Source organism: Fukomys damarensis, unplaced genomic scaffold (assembly GCF_012274545.1).
Source record: "Fukomys damarensis isolate Sample0158 unplaced genomic scaffold, DMR_v1.0_HiC HiC_scaffold_37, whole genome shotgun sequence".
NCBI lineage: Eukaryota > Metazoa > Chordata > Mammalia > Rodentia > Bathyergidae > Fukomys > Fukomys damarensis.
The window spans coordinates 9537021-9555916 of record NW_022900949.1 but is presented as its reverse complement, the minus strand read 5'-3'; the positions used below and the strand labels follow the sequence as shown (position 1 = coordinate 9555916).

The following is an 18896-nucleotide window of genomic DNA, read 5'->3' as shown; positions in this document are numbered from 1 at the left end:
TCGCAGCTCACCCGGGTCCATAGCGCTCTTTCAGGTCCCGGGGCCTCCCCGCCCCTCCTCCTTCCCCTCCCTCTGCGTCAGCTCCTCCCTTTCTGTGCCCATCATTAACTGAGCTGCAACCCACCCTGCTATTTTTAACACAGTTGTGGAAACATTAACTACCCCACCCCTTTGAACCTTGACTCCCACCTTGCCGTCTTAGTCCTGCAGGCAGAAGTCTGATAAGAACTAGGTGAGAGGCTTTTATTTGTACCTGTGTGCAGCTGCACCCTCAGGCTGCTGCTGGGGAGCTGGTGCGCCCCTGAGTGGGGTCCGCCATCGACCCTGCTGATCGGACAGGGGTGAGAGTCAGCCGCGCGTTGGGTAAGTCCGTAGGACCTGGCTACCTCCAGGCGCCTGGCTCTGCTCTGCTCCCCTGACAGGTGATGTCTTCGTGACTTCCTTGTTGCTGGGATGGCACTCAACCCCTGCCACCCAGGAGTTAAAGGAGCAGAGATGTGTGGAGTTGGCAGCCCTGGTCAGCTGGTTGCCAGGCGCCATCACGCAGACAGGGAGAGGGAGGAACGGTGCCCTCAGGGCCCCCTTCTCTGGCCTGGCCTCACCACCCAGCTGGTGTCACACGCCCTGATGCAGTCACCCACTCCAAGCCCACCGAGCACGTGAGGCCTAGGTGGGGACACCTAGGTATCAGCCACCGCAGGAGGTCGCTTTGTTCTCCTGGGTTTTCTGTCACCTGTGTCTGTCTCCCTTTTTCTCCCACCACTTTCTCCTCTGCTGTACTGGGGTCTTCACGGTATTTTGAGTCAGGATCTTGCCTAAATCACCCAGGCTGGCCCGGAATTCACAGGCCCTGCTTCAGCCTCCCAGGGTACTTGGGATGTCAGGCGTGTATCATGCCCGATTCATTTCTCTTTTTTCTTGTCTTATTTTACTAGCCGGCACTTTCACTGTTCTGTGTCACACCATGGGCTCATCTTCTGATTGAGTTACTGTTTCTCGTGACTCTGGCTTCACACTTTCCAAGTAAAGGTGCTCACCCATCAAAAACGGTTTTCTTTAGCTTCTTGATAGCCTTTTGGCAGTGCTGGGGTTGGAACCCTTGGCCTCTCCCATGCTAGGGAAGCACTCAACCCCAAGCTGCACCCACAGCTCTTTTATACATTTTGAGACAGGGTCTCCCGAAGTTACTCGAGTAGCTGGGACGACAGGCGTGTGCCAACGCACCCAGCTTCTTGATAGATTTTTTTTGGACATAAAATTCATGTTGAACTCTGTTAAAGGGTTTTCTGGGCCAGGGTGTCTTGCTCCAGTGACTTTGCCTGACTCAGGTGTCTCCAAACTCCTGCCACAGGGCCACGGTGAAGCGAGATCATAAACCTAGCCCGACTGGCCAGGGTGCCCCAGGCCAGCGAGGTTGGGGCGAGAGCAGAGGAGGTGGTCACTTGGGCAGGGCTCTCCTTTCCAGATCTGCTTGTTTTTTTTCAAGAAACCCAGGTTTCTCTCCAAAACCTCTGAAGTCTTAAAGTTGACTCAGTTTAAACAAATATTCCACGGCCAGAGGGGAACCCAGAGGCTCTGGGGACTGGAGTGCTGGGAGGCAGTGGGACTGTCATCTAAGGGTGGCCCTGCCCCGACTGGTGGGGGAATTAAAGGGCCAGACAGGGCGTGGATCCCGGGCCTCAGTCCCCTGCTGGCTCTGAGCCTCGGTTTTCCTACTGCCCAGCAGAGCCTCCATGGGAGTAGCTGCCTGGCTGGGCGAGGTCCACGAACCCGAGGACCTGGGGCCTGGTAGAGTTGCTGTCACCATGTCTGGGGGGGGCTCTTTGTGACCCCATATGCTGGCACTGCCCCCGTGGTCACTAGGTGCTGTCTGGGGAAATTGGTGGTTGTCACGTGGTCCTGGTGTAGATGGCTGAGGCCAGGGATGCTGCTCCCCAGAGAATGGCCCAGCTGCAGTGTCCACAGGACAGAGGACCCTGGCTTAGGGGATGGGCTCTCGGCACACCGGGAGCTGCCCAGATTCTTTGTATCTGTGCATCTGGTCAGGAGAAAAGAGGTCAGAGGCAAGGGCTCCTGGCATCACCATAGGCCTCTGCTTGTCCTAGGCCTCTGCTCCGTTTCCAGTAGGTGACTCGACTCATACTGTCTGACAGAAGTCCCCGCTCACAGTGGACAAGAATTAGAAGGTGAAGTTGGGCAGGACACAGTGGTACACATCCATTAGCTCAGCTACTTCAGAGGCTGAGACAGGAGGATCTCGAGTTCTAGCCCAGCCCCAGCCCCTTAGCAACTTAGAGAGACCCTGTCTCAATAAAACAGCTAGGAATGGAGCTCAGTGTGAAGGCCCTGGGTTCCATCCCCAGCACCAGAAAAAAGAAAAGAAAAAGCGGGGTGGGTGAAGTTGATCCTTCGCCACAGAAGGCACTGCCTGGGCATTGCCGCCTGCCTGAGGCCCGAGGGCTCTGACCGTGACCTGACCTCCTAGAGTGGGGAACACTGAGGCTCACGGTCTCTGGCAGCAGGAGTCTGGGGAAGGTTCTAAACTTTGCCACTGTAGGGATTCACATCTTCAAGGTACGGTGAATACCATATAAAATTTGGCTTTTTAAGGTGTACATGTCAGTGTTTAGTAAAGTCACCACATTGTGCAGCCATCACCTCTAATTCCAGAACCTTCTATCACCCACCCCTGAGCAAGCCCTGTCCGCATGAGCAGTCGTCAGTCTGTCCCTTCCCAGCCCTGGCATCCCCGGGTCCACTTCCTGTCTCTGGTGTTTCCTGTCTGTGGAGCCCAGGCTGTGTGTCCTTCTGTGTCCGTGTCTCACCGCTGAGTCAGCCCTTCAGGTGGACCTATGCTGTGCTTATTAGAACATGTGGAATCCCAGGTAGACGGGAGTTAAATGTTCTCCTCCTGTGCCTGAAAGGTCCTTGGTTACAGGTCCCAGGTGTGTCTTAGAAGCGTGCTCAGCCTGTCACTGCAATGGCTGGTGCACTCAGTTTGTGCTGCATAACGGGCCACCTCAGACCTCGGGCCTCTGAACATGGCCGTGGTTTGCCGCGCTGTGGTCCTGAGCGGTCTCCGTCTTGCCTGGCGTTGTGGTCAGTGGGGACCAGGAGTCCAAGGTGGCCTTCACATTCACGTGTTTGTCTGGTCCCTCACTGCGGTGGCCTGGTCTGCCTGCCTGCATGGTGTCTGCAAGTGCCAGCCTCTGGAGCGCATGGCTCAGGTGTCTGGAGTATCGGGCTGCCAGCCTTGACAGGGTCTCTGTGCTAATTGTCTAGGCTGGGCCCCAACACGTGATCCTCCTGCCTCAGCCTCCTTGGGGGCTGAGGTGACAGGCGTGCACCAACTGTCACACCCACTGTCCTCTACGGTTAAGCAAAAGGGGTTCTCGCAGGGGACCCCAGCGCTGTGCCAGTGCATGGAGCCCCTGCCTGGCCTGGACCTTGGCAGGAGGAGCCAGTGGACCCTCTGGGCCATCCCGCTGATGTCGGGGAGCGAACATGTCCTCACCTGGCCCCATGTTCTGGTCTCTGGACACTGCCCTGCCCTGTCCTGGGGTGCCTGGCGGCCAGGGTCCCAGGCAGCAGTCTATGCCAGCCTGAGGCCCCTGCTCGTTTCTGGCCTTTGCTGCCTTTCTCTTACTTAGCTCTGTGGCAGGGCAGATGCATAATGTGTATGCCGGTCTGGGGGAGGCGGGGAGGGGATGGGAGGACAGGGACAGGGAACTGCTTCAGGAGGCCACTCTGAGGGTGACACTGGAGCCAGGTGTTGGCTGAGCAATGGAGCAGAGCCTGCAGAGGACTCAGGAAGGTGCTGCAGGTGGAGAGCATGGCTTGAGCAAGGGCCCTGGGGTAGGGTGGAGCCTGGCACTGGAAGAGCTTCAAGGAGGAGGCTGTGTGCTGGAGCAGAAGGGTGCAAGGTAGAGAGGGAAGAGTCTGGCGGGGTCTGTGGCCTCAGGGCTGTCCTGGAGCAGGTGAGACCCAGTGTGGCGGTGCTGCTTCCCTTCCCGTCTCCTCCCCTGCCCGCAGCTTTGTCCCTGCCCGCCGCCCTCTGGCCTACCTCGCTTCCTCATTATGGTCTTCCTTGGCTGCTGCCGCTGGGCTCAGGCCTCACCCCCAGGCCAGCCTAGGCTCTGCTTTGCTCTCTGGGCTGTGGTGGTGCTGTCCCCTCCCCAGGAGCAGCTCCAAGGGCCCCAAGGTCTCTTGGGCGGGCGTGGGTGACGTGTGTCTCTCAGTCTGGCTCCTGCTGCCTTCCTGCTGTCCGTCTCTGGCAGCCTCTTTGGGGGTGTGGGTGTGGTGTTGTGCCTCAGTTTCCACATCCCACAGCGTGGAGAAACGGCTTTGGGAAGCTCTGCTGCAGAGGTCCGTTCAGCAGGCTGTAGAAGGTGCTGGTAGTCAGTCAACAAACGCACAAAGTGTCTGCCGGCAATATCTAGGACAAGGTAGCTTAACAGGGCACAGAGGCGGCTGGCAAGTGGAAGAACATCCGGGCAGGTGGCCCAGTTTTGAGGCTGGGCACAGAGGTTGTTTCCTGCTGGCATGCAGGAAGGGGTCTTAGCGCTGCGTGACAGGTCCCAGTCACCCTGGGGTCCTGACGGGCTCCCACCACCCAGCCAGACCACAGCAGGCCTGTGGCAGGACCTGCCTGAGGTCACAGAGTGGCAGAGGCTGGTGGGAGGGGACAGGGAGAGAGGGCGGCTTCTCCCCAGACCCTGGCTCCTGTGACCGCCGAGGTTACCCTGGCCGTGCACCTGTGGTGTCCCCACCCACCCACTGCTGCCGGTGACGTGGGCTGTGACAGGCGGCATGGCCTGCCTCTCCTCCTCCCCCAACTATTTTTAAACTTAATTTCCTCGAAAACGGGGCTGCTTACTCAGGAGATAATTGCTTACATGGCAGCCCAGGCCGAGCTCAACAGTGACAGGATGTGGTGTCGCCCGCACAGAGACAGCGCCCCTGCCTGTCCTGGGCCGGCTTCGCCCATCTGTCCCCTCTGTCCTGCCTGCTGCTCCTGGTCCCCAGGTCCCCTGGACAGGACAGCCCTACCCTTGGTGGCTATTACTTGGCCAGGCCTGTGAGGGGGTGGCCCAAGGCTTCCCTTTCTTCTCTCTGGTGCTAGGAGTTGAACCCAGGCCTTCACAGTGAGCTCAACCTTTTTTATTTTTTATTTTGAGATGGTCTCGCTAAGTTGCCCTGCCTGGATTTGAACGTCTCCTCCTCCTGCCTCAGCCTCCCAGAGTGCTGGGATGACAGGCGTGCACCACCACATCCTTTTTTCAGCCAGTGCAGGTGAACTGGGTAGGGAAGGAAACTGAGGCAGGGTTGTGGTGGGGCCCGTGAGGCCCTGTCCAGGGGTCTCGCTTGGTCCTGGGGTGGGACAGACTGGCTGGGGATCGGGGTTGGATCCTTCGGAGCAGGGACGGGAACTTTCCATTTCACTTTGGTGCTGGATGGGGCAGCATCGTGTGCACAGAGCGGGGGCTGTGGAGATGCTGCCCCCTCCCAACGGGCAGGGTGGACAGAGCACAGTGTAGGAAGACCATGGTCAGACTCTGTCCTGCCCCGGGCCCCGCCACCTTCCTGCCTGCTGTCCTTTCCTTCCCCGGTGCCCAAGTCACAGAGCCGTGAATTGTCCTGATGTTTGTTGGCCAAGGCAAATATTGTGTCAGCTACCAGCACCTTCCGCTGCCTGCTGGCCCCAGCCCCGGCTAGGCCCCGGCCCAGGCCATGAGAAGAGGGAGGGGACCAGGGCTGCTGTGAGAGATGGCCATAGCCTGGGGGCTCCACTCTGTCCTGGCGGCCAAAAGTGCCTGGTGGCTGGGGCCTGTCATTCCAGATACTCAGGAGGCTGAGGCAGGAGGATTACAAGTTCGAGACCAGCCTGGGCAATTTAGTGACTCTCGGTCTCACAATAAGAGCGTATGGGATCAGGGATGCAGCTTAGTGAGAAGGCCCTGTGCCCACTGTCCATTAGCGCAGAAGGAAGAAAGTAAGCAGCACATGATTACAAAAGAAGAGGCGTGGGCAGGGCCACTCCTTCCAAGCTGGAGGAGCCATCCCAGCTCTGGCCAGCACCTGGTGGCTGCTGACATCGTCTGTGTGCCTGGGCTCGTAGATCATAGGTTGGCGTCTCCTCCTCCGTCACATGACTCCCACATGCGTCTGCCTTGCTGTTGCACAGGGACGTCGGCCGGCTGCGTCGGGTGCCCCCAGTCACATCTGTAGAGACCCCATTTCTGAACGAGGCCCCATTCCAGGCTGCAGAAACGTGAATGTGAGGGAGGCTCAGGAGTACGTTCAGCTGTCAGTGCAGCTGTCATCCCTGTGTCAGACCCAAGCCCGTCCACCTGAACACATGCAGCGGCCATACAGGATTGCTTGATTTTTTCCCCCATGCATACCCCTTTCTTACTTTTGAGGCAGAGTCTAAGTTACCCAGGCTGGGGTTAAATTTGCCATCCTCCTGCCTCAGCCTCTCCGAGTGCTGGGATTATGGATCTGTAGTACCTGTGTCTGGCTACATTTTGTACCTTTAACCTGGGGGGGTCTCCTTGTCATGCGGGGGGCCCTTGGCTGGCACCCTAAGGGTTCTTGCTTGTGGGAACTGCCTCCTCCCCCGCTGCTGTCTGCCCAGCCTGCCCCACTTTGGCCTCATCCCCTCTTCCTCCTCACTTGCCACTGCCTGGCTGAGCCTCACCCACTGGGCCCCAAGTTTGTTCTGGAGCCTGACCCCCCCAGGGACCTGTGGTGTCTGGGTCAGAGCTGGGGGGTAGCCAGGGGGTTGCAGCCCCCCTGTGTGACACAAGGTGGTCGGGGACACATCCTGCCTGTGTGCGGCCCCAGCCCAGGACCCTGCCTGTGACCTTGGTCAGATCCCCTGCTCTCCCTGGCCCTCAGGCTCCTTATTTGTGAAGGGAGAACAGAATGAGAAGAAACTGCCTTCAAGGGAGGGCCTGCACCTGGGTTATTCAAAGGAATTGGGAGCCAGGCGTGGTGGTGCACACCTATAATCCCAGCACTCGGAAGGCTGAAGCAGGAGGATGGCTGCAAGTTCGAGTCCAGCCTGGGCTACATAGTGAGTTCCAGGTCAGTCTCAACTACATAGTGAGACCCTGTCTCAAAAAACAAAAAACAAAACAGAAGAATTGGGAAGCTGGGCATGGTGGTGCACACCTATTATCCCAGTGCTCTGGGAGGCTGAGGCAGGAGGATCCAGACTTCTAGCCCAGCCTGGGCACCTTAGCGAGACCCTGTCTCCCGATGCGAGCTGACAGGGGCTGGGGGTGTCTCCAGGCCAAGGCCGTCGTCTAGACCATAACAGCAAGGTCTCTGAGGACAGCAGCAGCACTGTGCTGAGACCTGGCCTTGTGCTGCTGTCGGCCACAGCGTGTCTTCACCCAGCCTGCTGCTCCCTCCCTGGCCCTTCATTGCACAGTCACGTGGGCATCCCCCCCTTGGAGGCCCCTCTGCAGGCCGCACCTTCACCTGTCACCTGTCACGTTGCCCTCCCAGCCTGCGGCCCACCTCCCTTGGCTGAGCCCTTTGGGCTGGGGCCTGGCCTGCCCTGGTCATCAGGTTACCCGGGTGGCAGTGACAGGTCACACAGACGTGGCCTAAGAGAGTGACGCTTCGTACTTTCTAGGGTCCAGAGGCCAACACGGCCTCCTCCCAGGGCTGCTCCTCCTGAGGCTCTGGGGAGAACCCAGTCCCCATCCCAGCCCCTGCAGGCACCCGCAGACCTCGGCTTGCAGCCCCGTCCTCCATCTGCAGAACCAACAGCACCATCTTCAGCCTTTCTCTGCCCCTCACCCTCCCACACCCTCTGTGGGGGACCTGGGGGACACTGGGCCCAGGTGGTCAGGAAGACCCCTCCGGCGTCTTTGATCACAGCCTCAGTCCGATGCAGGGATGAGGGTGTGGGCGTCTTTTTTTCCCAGCCCAACCTCCTCACGGGAGCAGGTGCCTGGCTGGTTGGCCTTGTAGTCCTGATGCCCAGGCAGGCAGGGGACATGGGTACAGAGCAGGACAAGGCCTGGAGCCTCTTCTCTGCCTCCTGTGCCCACTCCCTTTGCTCCTACAAAGTCCTGGATAGGGAGAAAGGGCCGGGCCTGGCTAGTTCCCACTGACCATGGCCCCTTGAGTCCCAGGCTCCCCTTGACTTGGCCAGCCTGGCCCTGGATCTAGGAGGGCACTGTGGGTGGGGCTGGGCAGGGCTGCGCTCAGCACCTTCCCTCCCACCAGTTCCGATTTCCCAGTGATTGTGAGGGGACGGGGATGGGGCTTGGACAGCACAGCCTCCTAGTGCCCTGGCCCCCTCTGCTGGCTGACGTCCCCAATCTGCAGTGTTCCCACCTGCTCAGGATCCCCACAACCCCAGTATAGAAGGACCACCGTAGGTGCTCATTGTCCCTGGTGACCATCCGGGGCCCAGTGGCCACACCCCTATGTCAGGCTCTGCCCAGTCCCCTGCCCTGGGCTTGAGTCTGTGCATGTGACCTCGAGATGGGGCTCTCCTGGCTGCAGTTACCTGGTTCTTCTGTCCCTTTACAGGGGTCCCAGGCACCCAGAGAGGGTGGGGGAGGGGCAGGCGGGGCCCCTGGTGACCTGGACTGTGCAGTGGCCCCCAGGGTCGTCCATGGGCTGAAAGCGCTCCTCCTGTCTCCCCCCACCAGGCCTGGCTCAGAAGAAGGCGACCTTGGCAGAGGTGAGTCCTGGGAACGGGTACAGGGCAGGGGTCCCCACTGATCTGCCTCGGCCAGAAGACAGGGAGGAGGCAGCCCTGGAGGACTGGGATGGTGGAGACTTGAGTGTCAGCAGGCGGGGTGGATGTGGGGGTCTTTAAGATGTGTGGGCAAAATTGGGCAGTGGGGAGAGGGCCCAGGACAGAGGTGAGGGGGTGGGGGGACGCCAGGCCAGACAGGGCACATCCCTGTGTCTGGGTCCTTGCTCCTGGGCACAGGCAGGGGGCATCCTGGCTCCAGCACGAGCTGGTGTGGCTGTGGCCACCCAGGCCCACCCTTCTCCCATGGATGCCTCCTGCCCACGTGTCCTTCTGAGCACCGTGTGTCCACACCGGGGGCCCTGGCTGCTGGCAAGGTGGGAGCCTGCAGGGAGGGGTGTGGCGAGCTGGCATCTGATCCTGGGGAGAGCCTGCCCCCTGGTGGCCTTGGGCAAAGACACACTGGAGCCTGCTGAGAAGCTGCCTCGGTGGAGGGACAGGGACAGGGACGCAGGTTTCCTGGAGCTGAGGCCAACCAGGCGTGGGTGACGTTGCAGGATGGATCTGGAGGAGGGCTGGGGCCCGTGGTTGTCACGCGGCAGGCAGGGCCACAGAGTGACTGAGCCTGTCCCCGAAGTCCTGGCCCCTGGCCCGGGCTGGTCTCGGCTGGCGGCTGTGTCCCCGCCACGACCTTCAGGGCACCTGTCCATGACAGCGGCTGGGCCGCAGCCAGGTGCTCAGCCACAGAATGCCCTCGGGTCTGCGCCCCTACGTGTGCGGTCATCTATGCCTGTTGCCCGGGGGCTCCTGGGTGCCTGGCCCTTGTGTCCCTGGTGCCTGAGGAACCGTTTCCCACCCATATAGCTGGGCCATGGCTACCACATGCTCCCGCTTTCCCGTGGGCACCTCGTGGACAACCAGGGGGGCTCCGCGGGGTCCTGACCCCCTCCCCCCACCGCCAGGAGTCTCTCGGCGACTCCGCCCCTTCTCCCAGCGTTTCTGGAGCCTCCAGGGCCCCTTGCAGATTTGCTCTTCCTGCTTTCTTGCCCCCAGGCCCCGTCGATGACTGGACAGCCCGGCGCCGGCCATGGGAAGAAGCTGGGGCACCGAGGCGTGGATGCGTCTGGCGAGACCACCTACAAGAAGGTCCCCTGGGGGTGGCGCAGGGACCCACAGGCACCCCCACCGTGCACACAGTCCAGGCAGAGGCAGTGCTCTCCGGGACCTCACACCTGGCCGGCAGCTGCTGTCCCCATCCCGGGACTGTATGCTCTTCGAAAACTAACAGTTTAGCTGGGCTATGGCACCTGCCGGTCATCCCAGCACTCTGGGAGGCTGAGGCAGGAGAATCACACATTCAAGCCCCAGCCTGGGCAACTGAGCAACTTAGGGAGACATTGCTTCAAAATAAGAAGACAAAAAGGCTCAGGATGCAACCTGGCACGAAAGCCCAGCGCTGCAGGAAAAATCCTAGCTTTGCTGAAGTAGAGCAGAACAGTGTGTAGCCCCTTCCACGCCTCCCCCTGTGTGGCTAGGGCAGGGTGGGGCCCAAGGCGGCTGTGCCCTGGGCCACAGAGGCCCAGCGGGCCTGGTGGGAGAGGTGCAGCTGGACACCAACTGCGCCCCCACCCACAACCCCCGCGCTTGCACAGGGCAGGTCCTGGCTGGGGCCTGACATCCCACGTGTTCCCGCGTCCCTGCAGACCACATCATCCACCCTGAAGGGCGCCATCCAGCTGGGCATCGGCTACACCGTGGGCAACCTGAGCTCCAAGCCCGAGCGCGACGTCCTCATGCAGGACTTCTACGTGGTGGAAAGCATCTTCTTCCCCAGGTGGGCTGGGCCCGCGCCGTGGGGCGGAGGAGCTCCCAGTGTGGATTCCTCTCTGTGCTCCGAGAACAGCACTTCAACAGGGGAACCTGGTAGCAGAGCAGTTCTTTGAGCCCAGGATTTAGTTCAGCAGCACCACGCCTGCCTTGCAAACTCAAGGCCCTGAGTTCAATCCCTGGTACAAAAAAAAAAAAAGAGTAGTTTTTTTAAAACGCAAGAGAGAAAAGGCGGCGGTTCATTTTTGTTTCACATGAAAACGTCCCCAGGTGATCCCAGGGCGATGAGGCGGCCCCACTGCATTAGTGTCGCGCACTGTTTCTGGTTCTTCCATTCTGCCATCTAGTCTGTGGCTTCTGTAGCCGGCTGTTTTCCTGCTGTCGTGTCTGAGTTCAGCAGCAGGAGAGAAGAGAAAGGTCCAGCCAGGAAGTAGTACACACTCTTTGTGCTCTGCCAGCGTCTCTTTGGTGGGGTGCTGTCTTGACCACACCTAGCTGGAGGAGAGTCTGGGAGTCCTGTGTCCCAGCGGGAGCCCTGTTTCATTTGTGGGGCTGGGGCAGCTGGGGAGGGGCGCCCAGAAAACCACCATCCCTCATGGACATCCCCGTATCTTCTTCCGCAGCGAAGGAAGCAACCTCACCCCCGCCCACCACTTCCAGGATTTTCGGTTCAAGACCTATGCGCCAGTTGCCTTCCGCTACTTCCGGGAGCTCTTTGGGATCCGACCGGACGATTACCTGGTGAGTGTGGGTCAGCTGCAGCCATGAGTTCAGTGCAGTCTGGCTCCAGGCAGAAGACAGGCACTGTGCTCTCACAGGTGCCGAGGGGCGGGCCACCCAGGAAGGGGCTCACACATCGAGAGCTATTTGTCCCCCTGTCAAGGGGGTCTGTGGGCAAGAAGACCTTGTGGCGTTTTGTAACCTATTGGCTGTCTCGGCCACTCCATCTCTTGCCACATTCATTGGTTACAATAGTTTCAGGGACATGGTAGAGCACACCTGTTATCCCAGCACTCAGGAGGCTGAGGCAGGAGGATCGCAACTTCAAGCTTAGCCCAGGCAATCTTAGCTACTTAGCAAGACTCCCTGTCAAAATTCAACATAAGGAAAGGGGCTGGAGATGTGGCTTAGTGCAAAGGCCCTGGGTTCAGTCCCCAGTACTGAAAAAAAAAAAGCCAGGTGAAGCCAGGTATGGTGGTGCATGCCTGTAATCCCAGCATTTGGGAGTCTAAAGCAAGAGGATCTGTGCGAGTTTGAGTCCAGCCTGGGATTCATAACAAGACTCCCATGTCAGAACACACCCGCAGAAGAGGAAGGCATGAACAGTGAGTACAACGAACCAAAAAAAAAAGGAAGGCTTATCTGAGCTCGTGGTTCCAGTCCATGGTGCACTGGGCTGTTGCAGTCTTACACATCACTGTGGGAGCGAGCAATGGAGCAGAATCTCTCACCTTTTGGGGATGTAGCTCAGTGCTTCCACCGCTTGCCTTGCAAGCACAGGGACCTGAGTTCGATCCCTGGTACACACACAACACCTTTCACCAGCCTGGGAGCACAGGAGGAATAGATGATCCCAGTTGTCCCTGTGAGGCCATGCCCCAACCCTCACTTCCTCCCCCTAAGCTCTGCCTCTTAGTGCCTCGGGACTCAGGTCTGCACTCATTGCCCACGGGCCCAGGGCACCTCGTCCTCACCACAGAGGGAGAGCCTGGGTCCCATGGTGCCTCTGCCCCATGGGCTCCGCAGGCCTGTATTTCATTTTTGTCTGTCTCTGAGTCACCTGTGTCCTGCTCCACAGCCACAAGTGACAGCTGACCCTGGGGTGCCCCTTGCCAGGCTGGGCCGCATCTGACTGCAGTGCTGGCTCTGGTCCCCGTACCGTCTTCTGTGCCAGCTGTGGCTTCTCCTCCCTTACCCCAACCTGGGCAGTGCAGGGAGCAGGGCTGTGTGACACCTGGGTTTGGGGTACAGAGCCCCCAGGCAAGGCCCCCCAGGGCCAGGCTGTCAGTGAGACTCCCTGGCATCGCTGCTGGCAGTGATGTCCGTGGTGGTGGGGAGTGGACGGGGAGACCTGGGGTTCTGTCTGGACCTCAGTGAAGGACCCAGGTTACAGTGTCCTGTCTGGGCCACGTCCTTTCCTCCCTCCGCTTCTCAGACGTGGGCCTCTCTGTGTCCTGTGGATACTTGTGGCTCGTGGCCGTGGGCGGAGAAAGGACAGACAGATGGCGGGGCCTGGTGACAGCTGAGGCTTGGCCACATCTCCGGCCCTCAGCATCTTCCCCCGGCGGGTGGGGGAGGTGGGCAGTGGGTACAGGGGGTGAGAAGAGAAGACCAGGATGAGGGCCAGGGGGCCGTGCATCCGAGATCCAGCTTGTGGCCCAATTGGCCACTGGGATTCCAGCTCTTGCATCAGCATTCCAGGTGGGACGTTAGGAGGCACAGAGGCAGGTGTACCCGTTGGTACCCATGTAGGAGCCCCCCTGGAGCCCCATCTCCTCAGCTTCTGCTCGTGAGATTGGGCAGAACTGATGCTGCAGGGGGGTCACACCTCAGCCTGGCACTCAGCACCTAGCGTGACCGGGCCTCTGACCAAATGGAGAGGGGCCTCGCTCCAGCAGATCGGCCCGGGTGACGCGAGGCAAGTTGCTGCCCCTCTCTGCGCCTGTGCGGTTCCTTTTGCAAGCAAGGCTGAGCTCTGGTGGGCGAGGCCAGGGCAGCCTGACAGAGCTGAGCCCCTGACGCCACCCCTGCCTTCCAGTACTCGCTGTGCAACGAGCCGCTCATCGAACTCTCAAACCCGGGCGCCAGCGGCTCCCTCTTCTACGTCACCAGTGATGACGAGTTCATCATCAAGACCGTGATGCACAAGGAGGCCGAGTTCCTGCAGAAGCTGCTGCCCGGCTACTACATGGTGCGCGGCCCATCCCCGCCCGCGTGGCCCCTGGCAGGCTGGGCCCTTGGTGACCGCCCCCAGACAGGGTGGACGCGGCCCTGCCTGGCCCCTGTGACCTTGGTGTCTCAAGTCCCAGAGTCACATCCCCCCAACAGCCCGACACGTGTGACTGCGTGGTGGGAGGGGTCGGCCACCAACTGGCGCCACTTGTGAAAGACCAGCTCAGGAAGGAGCGGCTCCATCCTCCTCCCAGTGCCCTGTGATGCATGGTGGAGGGCGTGTCAGCCCCTGGAGGACACGGAGGCAGGGCTTCAGGTGCACAGACCCGCGGCCGGGCACCTCACCAGGGGCATCTCCCATTCCACCTGGCCCAGGTGTCGCCCCCGTTCGGCTCCGTTGGGCCACCTGGTATGGACCGTGACTCAGTTTCCCCTTTGGGAAGTTGAAGGCAGAACCCTAGGCCCCCCTAGAAGGAAGGGTCAGCAGATCTGGGCCTAGTGGCACAAGGCTGTCATCCAGCACTCTAGGAGGCCGAGACAGGAGGATGACAAATTCAAGCCCAGCCTGGGCAACTTTGCAAGACCCTAACTCAGAATAAAAAGCACCAAGGATACAGCTTAGCGAGCAGGCCCTGGGTATAATCCCTGGTGCCGAAAAAAGGTTTTGAAAAATAATAAAGGTCCGTGTGGTCCGTATTTTTGTCTTTGGGAGCTGGCCCCATGGATCAGAACCAATGTCCTGGGTCCACTGGGCGCCATGCTGGGGATGAGTGGGGCGGCGGCAGCACCGGGGACAGCGCGGGCCCCTGTGAGACTCCCTGCTGACGGCCCGGCCACCCTGTCACCCGGCAGAACCTGAACCAGAACCCCCGCACGCTGCTGCCCAAGTTCTATGGGCTGTACTGCGTGCAGTCGGGCGGCAAGAACATCCGCGTGGTGGTCATGAACAACGTGCTCCCGCGGGTCGTCAAGATGCACCTCAAGTTTGACCTCAAGGGCTCCACATACAAGCGTCGTGCCAGCCGCAAGGAGAAGGAAAAGAGCCTGCCCACCTACAAGGACCTGGACTTCATGCAGGACATGCCTGAGGGGCTGCTGCTCGACACAGACACCTTCGGCGCCCTGGTCAAGACACTGCAGCGCGACTGCCTGGTGAGGTCCGCGGCCGCCCCCCACCCCACCGCCCGTCTGCCCCTGCTGGGTTCCGTCCCTGTGGGGCTCCCAGACCAGGGCTCCTGAGCTGGCCACATGGGCTCTTTGGGCCTCAGTTTCCTCGCCTGTCCAATGGGACAAGCCTCTGTCCGCCCTGTGGTGACCATGAGCGTCTATTCCCAGCAGTCACTGGGTTTGAGTTCCTCTTAGAAGCAGACATGGACCAGGCACAATGGTGTCCACCTGTCATCCCAGCACTCTCATAGGCTGAGGCAGGAGGATCTCAAGTTCAAGCCTAGCCTGGGCAACTTAAAAACTTAATCAGACCCTGTTTCCAAAAGAAAAAGAGCTGTCTGTCAAGCACCAGGGCCTGAGTTTGATCGCTGGTACTGAAAAAGGGCAGGGTGTTGGGGATAGAGCTCAGCGCAAAGGCCCTGAGTTCAGTTCCAAGCGCCACACTCTTGGGCTGATGTCCCAGCCTGGCCACCCCCTGAGCACGGTCCTCTGTTCTGTCGGGCGGTGACAGGTGCCCCCGTCACGGGACAAGGTCACGCTGACGCAGCGTGCGACAACGCCTGCTGTGGACCAGATGGCCAACCACATGTCTCCTGACCACTTCCTCGGCCCCACCAGGTGCTGGAGAGCTTCAAGATCATGGACTACAGCCTGCTGCTCGGCGTCCACAACATCGACCAGCAGGAGAGGGAGCGGCAGGCCGAGGGCGCCCAGAGCACAGCAGATGAGAAGCGGCCCGTGGGCCAGAAGGCGCTGTACTCCACCGCCATGGAGTCCATCCAGGGTGGCGCTGTGCGGGGCGAGGCCATAGACACGGACGACACGTAGGTGGGGCCGGGCGTAGATGGGCGGGGAGCCGGGGACCGTGCCCACCGAGCAGAGCCCCACGACCCCTCTGCACCCTTCTTCCTCATTTGTGACACAAGGAGGGGCTGTGGCTCCACCCCTCGGGGCCGTCGTGCAGGGGATGCCGGTGCGTGCACCCGGGAATGGTGGCGTTCGGGGTCAGGCATTGTGTAGATTGAGGCCAGGGCCGTCCGTGTGGAGGAGTTGCCTCCTGCACCCTGGGCAGCCAGACGCCCCCACAGATAGCCATGAAGACATCGCGTGGTGACAAGTGGGAAGGTGGCCAGGACCAGGGACAAGGCAGACCTTTTACAGGCAGGAGAGATCGGCAGATCTGTGTCCCCAAGATCTGTGTGTCCCAGGCCCGTGCACACTGGGCTGGGCACCCTCCGTGGGGTGTCCTGGGCACTGTAAGTGCAAAGCAAGCATCCCAGCCTGCACCCGCTCCACAGGAGCTCCCCAGGGCGGCAGCCCCCGTGTCCCCAGGCATCGGCCAGGTTGTTCTGGGAGGGGTAAGACTGATGAGTGTCCGGTGACGGTGTCCGGGCTGTCCCCTTGTGATCGCTGCTCTGATCAGCCCTGGAAGTGGCCTCCAGTCAGGTCCTGGAAGGGATGGAGGTTCATCCCTGCATTTCCAGCCGAGGGAACAGGCTCTGAGGTGGGAAGCAGATTGGCGTGCACAGCTAGCTGGGGACAGGCCCCGAACAGACCCTGCAGCTCCCAGAGGGTAGAGGAGGCACCATTCTGGGCCCCAACCAGGGCAGGGGGTAGCGAGTGCTTGGCGCAGCCATCCGCCTCAGACTGCCTTGGCGTTTGTAGGGTCTGTGTGGGGGCCCAGCAGGCGGCAGGGACCTCAGCGTGCCTGGTGTGGTGGTGGTGTTTGTGGGTGCGCTGCTGCCTGGCTCGGAGGTCTGGAGTTAGGGTGGCTTTGGGACAGCTGCTGCCTTGCGTGACCGCACTAACTACACTGGGCTGGGAGGGCGTGGACATGGGGCCCAGTGGTGTGATTACTTACTTATTTTTTGGTACTGGGGATCAAACTTGGGACTCTGTGCTTGCGAGGCAGGCGGCAGAACCGCTGAGCTAAATCCTCGGCCTCCAGTGATGTGATTAATGCCGGGCCTGAGCCCAAGTCCTGGCAGGGCCCTCCTGGGAGTGCAGGGCATGTGTACACGTGTGCGTGGTGTATGTTCATGTGTGTATTGTGTGATGTACTTGTGCGTGGGTGTCCGTGAGTACATGTCTGTGTGCCTGCGTGTGGGTGTGTGTGCACGTATCGGTATGCGTACAGCTGTGTTGTGTGCTTAAACGTGCTCGTGGGCGGGTGTGCGTGTGGATGTGTGTGTTTGCACGTGGGTATGTGCGGCTGCGTGCGTGCCTGTATGAGCAGGCGTCTTGCCAGTCTGACGTGACGTTAGCAGTTAATCACCTCCTAGCACACACTCGGGGCCTCGGCAGGGACCCCAGCCGCATCCAGCCTGCGGTGCAGGGCATGAGTGCAGCTCAGGATCGGGCCGGGATGGCGGGTCTCTGGTGGGGACTCGCAGCGCCGTCACCTTGTGGCGAAGTGGCCTCTCGGGCCCGCCACGCTGATCCCCACGGCCTCTCTCCACAGGATGGGTGGTATCCCGGCCGTGAACGGGCGTGGGGAGCGGCTGCTGCTGCACATCGGCATCATCGACATCCTGCAGTCCTACAGGTGTGTCTCTGCTCCCGCCCTACCCGAGCCATCCACACTGCCCGGGGAAGTCACACAGCCTCGGCTGCTGACCGTCAGACCCTTCTCTCTGCAGGTTCATCAAGAAGCTCGAGCACACCTGGAAAGCCCTGGTCCACGACGGGGTGAGTGTCCTCCCGTCCTCCCTCTCTCCGCCCTCAGTCCACACGTGCACATCTGGCTCCTGGTCTCGGGCTGAGGTGCCAGGGGAGGCATCACACCTCCCTAGGCACTGACGGGCCAGTAGGCACAGCTTGTCACCAGTCAGGCCACCGTGTCAGGGGCTGTGTCGGGAGGATGCCTCAGGACAGCCCGAGCTGAAACACCGTCCCAGGAATGCTTGCTGTGCGCTGTGATGTTCTGGCTGGCCCTGCAGGGGCTCCTCGAGTCCCCACAATGGTCTTGTCTGGCGCGGTGGCTCTTTGCCCCCCAGCCCCCACTTCAGACTGATTCATACCAAAGTGCTAAGGATTGCTTATGTGGCCGCAGTCTGTAGAATCCAAGATCCAACAAAGAGGACCCTGCCCTCAGAAGGGTCTAGGCAGAAGCTTCCAGAATACACACTAAGAAGGTCAAGATGGATCCCAGCACTTTGGGAGGCTGAGGCAGAGGGATCACAGGTTCAAGGCCCACCCGGGCAACTTACAAGATCTGTCTCAAAAATTAAAAGGGCACTGGAGATGTAGCTCAGGGGTGTAGCCCCCTGCTCACTCTCCAGTATCACCACACCAAAAAAGCAGCAGCTGGCAGACGTTTGGAGGCGCTGTAGAGTCTGGACCCCACTGCCAGTAGCAGATCAAGCCATTCGGTCCTGGTGCTGCTCCACACCCTGGGGCTGTCTTCATCTGTAGGTGTAAGGCGGCCAGAAGGGGCACAGGAACTGGGGTAGGGCCCTCGCCCTCTGAGGGTGGGAAGCTCATGCAGGGCCTCCTCTTCCAGCCCCAAAGATCAAGTGGTCCCAGCCTGAGAAGCCAGCTTTACATACTGGGAAACAGCTAAGTCTGTGCTTGGAAAGTCCAACCCGCCTCAAGCACAGAATGCCCGGCACTCTTCCTTTTGTAGACCTACTATTCGTTGTGCTCTAGGCGTGGCCCCGTTGTCCCAGTGGCACCATGGAACACCTGCCAGACTTCTCCTGTCCCTGCTCAGCTCTGCCCTTGGGCACCAGAGCAACTGGAGACCAAATGTACAGGAAGGGGGAATGCCCGTGTGCCAATAAAACTTTATTTACAAAGCTGGTTTTAGGGGCCGGACTTTGCTGACCTCTGATTTAAGATAATATTGTAGGTTTTACGAATACTTGCTAATTCATAGGGTTTAAAAAGTTAAAATGCAGCTGGGCATAGTGGTACATGCCTATAGTCCCAGCACTCTGGGAGGCTGAGGCAGGAGGATCACAATTGCCCAGATAGGGCAGCTCAGCGACTTAGTGAGATCTTGTTTCAAAATTAAAAATAAAAAGGTCCAGGGGTGGAGCTCAGTGCAAAGCATTGGGTTCAATCCCAGTACTAAATAAATAAATAAAATGCTCCAAAGTTTATAGTGAAAAGATCCCCCAAGCTTCCAACACAGTCTGCCAGTGGCCACTTCACAGTCCCCGGCAACTAACAGTCTCCTGTCCCACCGCTTCTCCTGCAGGACACGGTCTCCGTGCACCGCCCCAGCTTCTACGCTGAGCGCTTTTTCAAATTCATGAGCAACACGGTCTTTCGGAAGAACTCCTGT

The 18896-nt window shown here is 60.0% G+C and overlaps 1 protein-coding gene across 3 annotated transcripts in view; it reads left to right on the top strand.

Moving 5' to 3' along the window:
* Nucleotides 1-218: 218 nt before the first annotated feature.
* Nucleotides 219-18896, top strand: part of Pip5k1c (phosphatidylinositol-4-phosphate 5-kinase type 1 gamma) — a 28449-nt gene continuing 9771 nt past the window's right edge. The window contains exons 1-11 of one of the 3 annotated variants that reach the window (XM_010634869.3): nt 219-363; nt 8676-8707; nt 9776-9868; nt 10426-10556; nt 11173-11290; nt 13308-13460; nt 14294-14593; nt 15227-15432; nt 17070-17153; nt 17248-17296; nt 18810-18894. In XM_010634869.3, coding sequence (XP_010633171.1) covers nt 9785-9868; nt 10426-10556; nt 11173-11290; nt 13308-13460; nt 14294-14593; nt 15227-15432; nt 17070-17153; nt 17248-17296; nt 18810-18894 — 1210 coding nt within the window. In that variant the 5' untranslated portion in view covers nt 219-363; nt 8676-8707; nt 9776-9784. The remainder of the gene's footprint in view (nt 364-8675; nt 8708-9775; nt 9869-10425; nt 10557-11172; nt 11291-13307; nt 13461-14293; nt 14594-15226; nt 15433-17069; nt 17154-17247; nt 17297-18809; nt 18895-18896) is intronic. The other 2 variants (XM_019209152.2, XM_019209151.2) reach the window with 2 other exon arrangements.